The following is an 11264-nucleotide window of genomic DNA, read 5'->3' on the forward strand; positions in this document are numbered from 1 at the left end:
TTATATTTTCAAATAATCATTACTGTAAAAATGTCCATAGCTGTATATTGGTTATTTATTCTCCAGGTGCACATGTTTTATATTGTTAAAACAGTTTACAGTACAGTATTTCTTTTTTTTTTTAACTCTTCACTATTATGTTATTCTTATACACTTTTCTAAGGTCCACAATTGTGTGGCAATTTTTTCTATAATCTTTTTGCAGCTTTGAACACCAGAATTTCCCCATTGTGGGACAATAAAGGGATTTTCTATTTTTTCTTTTCTATTCTATTTTATTCTACTCTATTCTATTCTAATCTATTCTACTCTATTCTAATCTATTCTAATCTTTTCTATTCTATTCTAATCTATTCTACTCTATTCTATTCTAATCTATTCTACTCTATTCTATTCTAATCTATTCTAATCTTTTCTATTCTACTCTAATCTATTCTATTCTAATCTATTCTTATCTTTTCTATTCTATTCTAATCTTTTCTACTCTATTCTATTCTATTCTATTCTATTCTAATCTATTCTACTCTACTTTATTCTATTCTATTGTATTCTATTTAAAACTCTGTGCTTAAATGTAAAGGTTTAACATTTGATTTTAAATCTCAATGTTGAATAACATAAACCAAAGCTAATAACAGTATATCTGAAAGCAAAGTTTCCCAGTAGGTAATGTCTGTTATTCCCGCTGAGCCTGGAGCAGCTCAGCTCAGACCTTCTGTCAGAGAGCAGAGCAGTCTGACTGTGCTGTGATGAAATCTTGTGTTAGAGCGCCTCTAGTGGCCGCAGTATTGCAGGACAGACTCCACATTCCTCAGCTCAGATGCTCCTCCTCTCATCACGGTGCCAAACCCCTCTGTAGCGTTGCTCCACCACCTCTCCCTCCTTGTGTTCGAAGTAAAACATGGCTGAAGTTGTCGCTCAGACCGACAGAAGAACCGAAGGCATTGTGGTAATTTAATAAGGGAACTCTAACGGACAGGAAATGGACCAGTGCTCAGATAGAGGCATCATTTCAACGATCACTTTAGAGTAGATTGGTTTTTATGTGAAGCACAGCAGCATGCATTTCTGCTCTGCAAAGAGTTTAGTGGGGGAGCTCGTGTGAAAAAAAAAAAAAGTTTAGTTTTCCATTGTGCATCCTCAGAATAATGTTTATGTTTTCCTTTCTCCTCTCAGATCAAAGATGACTGGCCAGGATACAGTCTAGATCTCTTCAACTATCCAGCTCATTACTGCGGAGACTTAGACTGTGTCATCATCCCACATGGCGTCATTATGGACAGGTAACTCTGCAGCTTCCTGAGGCCCTAAGCAAATATCCTTCTCATGGTTTTTCTTTTTCTTTTCTTGGTTGCATAGAAGTAGGGCTGCAACTAACGATTATTTTGCAAATCGATTAATTTTTTTGATTAATCGATTAATAATCGGATAGCAAAATTTCTTTAAAGAAGACTTTTTATAAAATTAAACCAACTGAAACTAAAACTTTTCCACTTAAGGAGTTAAGGATAGAGCATATTGACAGATGAAAATGTTTTTTATCTTAAATTAAGTGTTAATATTTTTTTAAACAATTTTCATATAATTACTGCTCTTAGTGGGTTGCTCTATCAGCTTAAAGCATGTTGTAGAGTCTCCATACTCCAGTTAATGGTTAATCCATTACTAAATTAGTTTATGATTATTTCTATAATACCATATTTTGATTAATTGTTAATTAATTGATTAATTAAATTGATTGTTGTAGATTAACTGTTTAATTAAAGTTTTACATAGCTAAAAACTGATCATCAAAGGGGAGATTAGAAAGTATGTCACATAAACATTCTTTTGTATTTGTGTTTGTATACTTCTGTTCATGGCCTAGTTTCAAAGTAACCAGTGGGGGGGAAAAATAGAGGAACCCATTGATGGTGGAAGTCCATTTAGAGATGAACATATTTAGAGTTTTACTTTGCATGTGTTTACACATTATTTGCTAAATAAAATAAAAATGTCAATGTATTTTTCCGTATTCTTTTCAGTATAATAAAATCTGATAAATGTAATGATAAACCAGATGTCTGAATATTTGAAAAATGCGCTATTTAACCTGCCCAGGCAATTAATGGAGGGATAGGAGCTGTTTAAGTAAGCGGCTAAGTTTAGATCGAGACAAGAAATGTAGTTTGATTTTTGTTTTCATTTTATTTGACATGTTTCCAATATAACATTTTCGTTGTGATATTTTGGTTTAACTTTACATTGGAATAAATGAATAATTTAATGGATCAAATTAATTCTGATAAGGGATGCAGCAGTTGTATTTGTTTTGTGGAGCCCAGTTGAAATATGTTTTTAATAAGTGTATAAATATGATTATTAAAGGTTTGGACACAACAATAGAATTGCACAGCCGCTGTAATCCAAACTTATTTTAAGAGTTTTTTTTACACCATTTTGCCTGCTGAATATTAAACCAGTAGTTTGTTTTCTCTACCTAGACTCTTTAGAGATGAAATAATGGTAGAGTTAAATATATGCCAGTCTCTTTGGGTGTTCTTTAAGCACAACTGAAAATATTTGGTTTTTGATCTTAAGTTTTCACATTAAACAGTCTGCATATGGGTGCAATTTGGAGGTGTGCACACACAGGGTCAGTGGACAAAAAAAAAACAGATTACTCATTTGACAGAATAACTAATGAACTAAAAATAACGTTGACCTACCAGTTGGGAAGCCCAGGACAAACGTTTCTCTATTTGCAAAGGGTCCCTGCACCCAAGCTGATTAGTTTTGTTGCTCTGAACCCGTCACACAAAGGGATTTGTAAACAAAAGCCGAATGATCTGTAAATATTTACATTATTTGGATACCTAGCCTGTAACATCAATCACTTGTTTGGCTGCTGATTAAATCAGTTCAAGTTAACCTTTAAATATATATAATAATAATAATATTTAATAATATAATATAAAACCTGTATTTACACAACATTGTGCTGCACTGCTCATTATAATTTTGGTGTTTTCATAGTTGTGCAAAGATCTAAATAAGATCTATCACTTGTTCTTTACAAAAGATGGGGAAAATGAATAAAATAAAAGGTGTTAAGATGGATTTTATGCTGTCGTGTAACCTTTATAATATCCAATAAAGTTAGATCTACGCAACCTGTCCTAGATAATTTATGGACAGTTTGAATTAAGAGTACACCTTATTTTCTTTTAGACTTCATAGTAATAAGGGATCTTTGAACCTTAAGCTGTAGTTCTAAATTAGTCCTTTTCTCCTTCTTTTTTTCAGGACAGAACGTCTTGCTCGGAACATCATGGATGACCTCGGGGACCATGACATTGTGGTGCTGTGCGTACTAAAAGGAGGCTACCAGTTCTGCGCCGACCTGGTGGAACGGATCAAGGCTCTCAGCCGCAACTCCAGCCACACAATCCCCATGAGAGTCCACTTCATTAGGCTCAGAAGCTACCTGGTGAGCCCTCCCATCATTTCTGTGCTGCAGTAAAAGGAGATCACCCAGCGTTTGACCTGAGGTAGCCTGTTTGCAAGGATGCTGAGGCTGCTTTAAGGGTTGACATTATCCACAGTGATGGATCTGAGTCTCATGACTTAGTCAGAGGATCTGTGTGTCAGCAATATGACAGTGGCATCTTTGTGCAACTGTAGCAGAGATGAGTTTGTTTGTTGAGAAAAAGACCAAAAAAAAAAACACAACCAATGACAGAGCTTGGCAGAGTAGCCGAAAATTCTACTGAACTAAGAGTAGAACTACTTGAACATAATTTTTACTTAAGCAAAAAAAAAAAATAATATACTAATACTAGTAATAAAAAAAGTAACTGAAAACACTTGTTATAATTGAAAATTTCATTTTTATTTTTTAATGGTAAAATGTACTGGTTAACCTTAGGTTATAAAACGTTTTTTTCTGCAGAATGACCAGTCGACAAAAGATCTTCACATACTGGGAGCAGAGGATCTGTCTTTTTTAGCTGGAAAGGTAAGATTATTACTGGAGAAAAGATTACAAATAAAACCATTCACTATTAGATAGTGGTTTAATGATTGCATTTATTGAGAACGGCCTCCAGAGGGCAGCCTTTCCTCTAAATTTGCTGCCTCCTTCAACCTGACAACATGGTTCCATAAAGCAGATCAGAGATGGCAGGGTCAGACAGCTCTAATCAGATACCAGCTGTTCTAATGCAGTTGTTTAAAGGTTTGCTCCACATTATCTTACAAAGTGTTGAGGAGGTGAAAATGTAAAGACATTGTGAGTATGTATGGTAGATGGGTGACAGTAGTCCTGTTGCTTTAGGCTCCCTCCTCAGCTGCTTGTCTTGTTATCACCTAACAACAGTCGGTGCCCCTTTGAACTGGAGTGCATTCGGACTGTTAACAAAGCTCAGATAGTCTCTATATTATCTCCTAAATGGGTTTTATTGAACAGCACCAGTACGAGCGATCACAAGACCAGTATTTTGAGAGCCCATGGGATATTTCTTATATTGTTTTATGTTTTAAACATATTTTTCTCTTTAGGGACATAGTTAGCACTCTTGCTTGGCATTTAAAGACAAATTTAAACATGAATTTTGGGGGAAAAAAGGTCATACTACAATGTTAAAATAAAAAGACATGTAACAACCAGAAATGTAAATCATGAAGGCAGGCATACATCATTTGGATTAAACAGACAAAAGAGGTTTGAGTTGCAGTTTGCTGCAAGCTATGTTGGGAATACAGCAATTATGTTAAGAGGGTGGTGTGTTTAGACCTGTTATGTGGAAAATGTGGGAAAAATAAACATAATTTATGGTATTTGACAAAAATGCTGAAGTCAAATGGAAGCTGAGATTCTTTTTATAAATAAATCATTTTAGTTTTCTTTATTTATGATTTAAGTGGATAATTGTATGAAAGTGCCCATCAAAGTATTCTAGAAAGACACCCAGTGTGACAACCATAAACAGCATTAAACCGCCAAGAATGTTTACTTTTGTTTCCAAGGAACAGATAATAAGATGCAGGCAAACAGAAGTTGCTTATAAAACTAAATTCCCTTTTTATTCTGCAATTTTTTTTGCACATTTGCTTATTAAAGCATTTAGCGAAACCTTTCTTCATAAAACATCCGGTTTAAACACTTATCTTCGTTTATGTCTTTGCAGTTTCTAGGACTTGGTCCAGCACTTATTTAGACATTTCCTAAGACGTTTGGAAACATCTGATGAGACACAAACCTTCAAGCTGCCTTCATGCAAATATAGGCTTAACAAGTTTACATTAGAGCCGGTTTTAAGTTTGATTTATTATTTATCTGCTGCAGTGACCATACTGGTGTTTTTAGCTCCTTTGCCAACTACAGATTGCTGCTCATTTGAATGTAAATGAGGATGTGACTCATATGATTTCTTTTAAAGGAGTCATAAGTAAGAGAATCTTAATTTTAGAGTGCTAGTCTAAAGTGTCATCACCTCATCTGATCTTTCACAGTCAGGCTTATTGCTCAGCTGGACAGCAGTCTGTCCTGTAGCCAGGTGCAGACTACAGCAGAGGCCTGCGGCATAAAAACCATGACAGCTATTAAGTCTGACTCCCCGCTGTGGGATTTCCTTGCAGTATTTTACGCGTTTGTGTGAAGTTATTGAGCTTCATGACATATTAAGTAATATTTAGCAGCGGCTTTGTTACTCACACTGGTGAGAGTTAACTAGGAGCTGTTTTTTGTCCTTTTTTCTGCCTACTTTACACATACCTCGTTAGTTTATATTTATCCTGAGTTCACTGCACCCTGAATAAATCTGTAGGAATAGTGAGACGTAAACAAAGCACCATTGCATGCCTGGATGAGCCTTTTGTTCAAAACTCTTGAAAACTGAAGGGGTTTAATCTGTTTTTGAGACCTAGATACAGTAAGAAGAAGCGTTTTTTTTTTAGATTTTCCCTAGATTGTGATTTGTGTCAAGTCTTCTTTTGATTAGATGAGCATCTACAGAATTTCAGCTATTTGGCTGACATTAAGAGAAATACTGCTGAAAAATAGATTTACAATCAGCAGAATGCAGTTATTCCTCTGCAGCAGTCTTTATCTTGAGAAAAAGGGGCATATAAGTGAAACTAAAAGCCTTCATTGCATGTGATTGACTGTAGTGTTGCTAAATTTCAAAACTTCTCCATTAAGTCATTGTGAAAAACAATGTTTTACTTTCTGTTTTCATTAAGGAGCAAAACATGCTTATGTGTAGTGATTCATAGCTGTTTTGTCATATGGTAACTTTAATGTAAAAAAAATATTGTTTTTCTAATCAAGCATCTTTGTTTGCTTCCTTTCCTCTCTTCTTTCCCCATCATGCTCTCATAAGAACGTCCTGATTGTTGAGGTGAGTCTGCCTTGTTACTGCATTGTTTTTTTTTTCTTTTCCATTTTGCAAAATGGACTCATTGTATGTGCACCATCATAATAGTTTTTCCCGGTTGTGAGGAGCCATTTAATGTTCATTTACCACAAAAACTGGGTTTAAACATTATGGAAAACTTCTTTAATAGCCTGACCTATTTTCAAGAATGGAGAGGTCTGCTTTTCTGATTAACTTTGTCCTGTAAGCACAATAGCTCTATATTAGGAATCCGTGCGCTGGACAAAAAAAAAAAGCTGCATAGGGAAGAAGTTCTGACTTAAATTATGATGATTGCTTACAGAGAACAGAGTCTACAAGATAAGTCTGTCTCAGCAGTCCAGGTGTACCTTTTCTTTTTTATTGCAGTAATCAGTAGGAGGATCTCCTGTGTAGTTGGAAAACTATTTTGTTTAGAGCATTGTGTTTCTTGAAACTTTTTTTTTTAAGTAAACAGTTTAGGTTTTTCTCGGGACTATTCGATTCCATGTGGTTGTATTTTATGTATTCATTTATTTTAGGAAAGTAACTAGTATTTACACTCCTACTATTGCCCATATTTTCAATTGAAGCATATCTTTATTGGAATGTTTTCAGGTGATCATTTTTTTTTTCTTTTTAGAGATTTGTAATTAATCTTAAGCCGATGAAGACTCAAGATTTAAACGGTAACGACAGCTCACTCCTGGAGAAGATTCCCATTTTTGTCTTTAGCAACAGTTTACACAGATACCTTTGTCATCGGAAAGTGGCAGCCTAGTGGTTAGGGCATAGAGCTTGGTATCCAGAGGTTTTGAGTTGGAGACCCTTAACCCCCACACCGTTCCCCGGGCGCTGCACGATGGCAGCCCACTGCTACTCATGGGGATGGATTAAAAGCAGAGAGTGAATTTCGTTGCACTGTACTTGTTACAATATAATGACAATGAATTGCTGTGAAAAAAAATTTAAATAAAAAAAAAAATGAAAATCTAAAGTGGCTGGTCCAGTGGGAGTGCAGGACACTGATTATCTGCTGATAAACAGAATTTTTTTTACTACAGTTCTTATTATGCCATTTAACTTCAGTGTCAACTAGGGCTGGGTAAAAAAAAATTATTTAATCGATTTTGAATCGATTCCTTTACATGTTTGCAAAATCGATGTCTGGGGCGACAGTGGCGTTGGATGTAGGAGTTTGCCCTGAAATCGAAGGATTGACGGTTCAAGCCCCGACTCCGACTTTCAGTGTCGTCGTGTCTTTGGGCAAGACATTTCACCTACATTGTCTACTGATGGTGGTCAGAGGGCCCGGTGGCGCCAGTGTACGGCAGCCCGGCTTCTGTCAGTGAGCCCCAGGGCAGCTGTGGCTCCACTGTAGCTTGCCACCATCAGTGTGTGCGTGAATGGGTGAATGAATGTAGTGTAAAGCGCTTTGGTCAAGTCTCCTGACTTGAATAAAGGCGCTATATAAGTATTTACCATTTACCATGTCTAGGGAATGAGATCGATTGGTTTTATAGTGACATGCGTGACGTTCACATTCAAATGAGCAGGAAAGATTCACTCAAGAATACTTCAAGCCAGACAGCTGCAAATATAGCCAATAGGTTGACTGAAGACATTAACAAATGGGGGCTGAAAAGCAAACACCCTGTAGTTATTACAGACAACGCTGCACATATGGTTTATGCAGCGAAGATAATGCAGCTCATGCATGTCTGCTGGGTCCCCGCTGTGTTACGTCTGCTTGGTCAGGTGAGGCTTCACTTTTCACAAACAAGTTTGCACTTATGAGACAGTTTTGTTCACATCTCAAGTTTAAACTGATTTACAAGTTTGCATTTTGTGTTTAATGTGACAGGAAAAAATCAAATACATGAGTATTTTGAAAAACAGTTGAACCACTTACATTATTATAAAAACAGATCGAAATTAATCGATTTAGAACTGTATTACGGTAATCAAAATCGAATCGATTCAGGACTTTGGCGAAAATACCCAGCCCTAGTGTCAACTATATCTTGCTTTTGCTTCGACTCTTCAAAGTTCATTTAAGGAAAGATAAATGTGGTTTTGTGACAAAAAGAAATATCTATATATATATATATATATATATATATATATATATATATATTTTTTTTTTTTTTTTATTAAAGCTGGTTTTCCTTAGAAAACTTTTAACCAGTCAGACAGTGTGATCTGATTAAATTATCTCTGTAAAGCGCCTTAAAATGACATGTTTTTTGAATTGCCTCTATATAAATAAACTGACGATCATATCAATCAGCAGAAGAATGCATAAAGCCTATCAGGGTTTATGTGAAATATCATATGATTTCTGGAAAAGATTGATTGATGTTCATGAAATGTTGTGTAATAGAAGCACAGTGAGACATGGTTTGATCCTTCTCATTTCAGTGTGATGTGAAGCTCTTCGTTGTCTGCATTTCCAGATCGGCATTTACCAGCTTTCCTAACTCATTGCTTTAACATCTTCCCTCCTTGCAGGGCATTGTTGGCACTGGAAAGACAATGGAGACTCTCCTCAAGCATGTCCAAGCCTTCAGACCCAAAATGATCAAAGTCGCAGGGTAAAGGCCTGTTTTTTGAAACACCCAGATCCTACCTTTCAGTCTAGACACACACAGACTAGGCTCTCTCTCTCTCTCTCTTTTTTTTTTATTTTTTTTATTATTTTTAATTATGACCAATACTCAAGATGAGGGGGGATGCCATCCCCCTTCTTAAAAAAATTTTAAAAAACATCTCCCTTCTTAAAGGGGAACACCGTTTTTTTTTTACATTGACCCCTTGATTTTACATTATTACATCATGTTCTACTCACCTATATGAGTTTTGTGACGTCATACACACTCAGTTTTGTTAAAAAAAATAAAAACAGAAAAATATAACTGCGGATGTCTGGGGGTAAGTGATTCACCTACATGTTATGAATTCAACTTGTTGCCAATAGGAAGACGTTACTTGGATATAACTAAACCGAATATCTTCAGAACAGCTCCAAATGATACAAAACTAATATGGGTGAGTAGAGCATGATGTAATAACGTAAGATCAAGGGGCCAATGTAAAAAAAACGGTGTTCCCCTTTAAATGACCATCCCCTGTGACATTTTATTACTGAATGTGTAAAATTTCTACTATATATTAACATTAATGGCAATAACATTGCCCTTTCAACATTTTGCTGGCTATAGGCTTACGAGGAGCCTGAGCAAAATAAATAAAATCAAAGAAGTGACCTACCATGACTATGAAGCTGACCCAAGTGGGGAATTTGTCCCCTGCATATGTCCCTAACTATGTGATATGCAGTTATCTATGCAGTGATAGCCATGCCAGTCCAGGGACTGACTGCAGTTCTACTGTAAGGTGCCTTGGTCCAGGTCAATGACAGGCGTACCTGACATGAAACAACCATAGCATGCATATTGCTTTAGGTTGATAGACTATGTTAATCAGGATAGGTATGCTTCCAAAAAAGAATTCCACATCCCTCTTTTTTTTTTTAAATTACAACTAGACTACTGACTATGGCTAATAAACAGTCTTAAGATGATGTTGAATATATGCTTTCGTTTCCCCAGGTTACTGGTGAAGAGAGTGCAGCATAGCTTAGCCTGCGTCCCTGACTGTAAGGAACTGATAACTGTTTTACTAAAGCAATAAGTCTCTGCTTTGTTCATATTAAGGCTGATTAGAAAAGATTTTCTGCTAACATTCATCTTTTTTCCTGCTCTTCTTTCAGATGTGGGCTTTGAGATACCCGACCGTTTTGTGGTTGGCTATGCTTTGGACTACAATGAGTATTTTAGGGACCTCAATGTAAGTCTTCAATTTACACAACAAAGACTCTGTTTAGCAGGGGGCCCCGGAATAATAGCCGAGTTGCTCCGACTGTCACACATGAATCAGCTAAATACGCTTTTGTTCTCAATCTACTGCGGCCCGCTTACATTCTGGAGTTTGACTGTGCTTTTTCCTTTTTTTTTTAAAGCATATATGTGTTATCAGTGAAAGTGGAAAGAAGAAATATAAAGTCTGAAGCCAAGCGGCAACAGAAGGGGCCGTCATGCGGATGTCCTTTTAAACAGCAAGCCCAGACATTTCCACGGAGATGCCATTCTCTGGCATGTGGCTGTGATAGCATCTCATTTCTAAGCATAGCTGCAGTAACATTTCTTCGAACTATTATGTTTTTAGTTGAGTAGGCCTACATACCACAAGTATCTGTGATAAAGGTTTTTGGGATCAAATAAATAGTCACACTCTGTTTACATGTACAAAAAAAGCTGCTATTTAAAATAAGGCCTTGATTATAGTCATTTTTATACTGTGATATTGCCTGTGGGAAAAAAATACATACTTTTATAATTAAAGCTTTTAAGTTTTAGTAAAGTATACACAAATAAATATTTTTCTTTCACTTTTCTGTTTTTAACAGCTTTATTTTTTCATTCTTTCTTATCCCATCTATGCACAGGAAAACACAGCGCACAGGGTACTGTCTGAACTTCTCTTTTCCTTTTCCCCAGTATATGAGTTGGTTTTTTTTTGTCTGTTTCTCTTCACTGTTTTTTTTTTTTCTTTCTTTTTTTTAATTCGAGTGGGGGAAAAAATAAAAATATTTGGAATGTGATATTTTCTGTGTGGAGTGATTTAATGTTAACAAAAACAAAGGGATATAAAAACAGATTCTAAGATAGCTAATTTTTTAACAACTCAAGGAAAGTTGGATCTATTTTAAGATGAGTTAATTTGAGCATTTCTGTGTTCTGCCACTAAACAAGGTTAATTGATTTAAGGTTTCAGAAGACGATCCATCATTTCCTCCCACTTATTTAAGACCGAGTGACGGAGGTTTGA

At 35.9% G+C, this 11264-nt stretch overlaps 1 protein-coding gene across 1 annotated transcript; it reads left to right on the forward strand.

Moving 5' to 3' along the window:
* The first annotated feature begins 821 nt into the window (after positions 1–821).
* Positions 822–10703, forward strand: LOC107083373 (hypoxanthine-guanine phosphoribosyltransferase-like). Its single transcript, XM_015372557.1, has 9 exons — positions 822–949; positions 1177–1283; positions 3286–3469; positions 3932–3997; positions 6363–6380; positions 8886–8968; positions 9986–10032; positions 10147–10223; positions 10396–10703. The coding sequence occupies exons 1-9, from the start codon at positions 902–904 to the stop codon at positions 10441–10443; spliced, it is 678 nt and encodes a 225-aa protein (XP_015228043.1). The 5' UTR covers positions 822–901; the 3' UTR covers positions 10444–10703.
* The last annotated feature ends 561 nt before the right edge of the window (positions 10704–11264 follow it).

The sequence above is a fragment of the Cyprinodon variegatus genome, unplaced genomic scaffold (genome assembly GCF_000732505.1).
Source record: "Cyprinodon variegatus isolate N-32 unplaced genomic scaffold, C_variegatus-1.0 Scaffold73, whole genome shotgun sequence".
NCBI classification, from domain to species: Eukaryota; Metazoa; Chordata; class Actinopteri; order Cyprinodontiformes; family Cyprinodontidae; genus Cyprinodon; species Cyprinodon variegatus.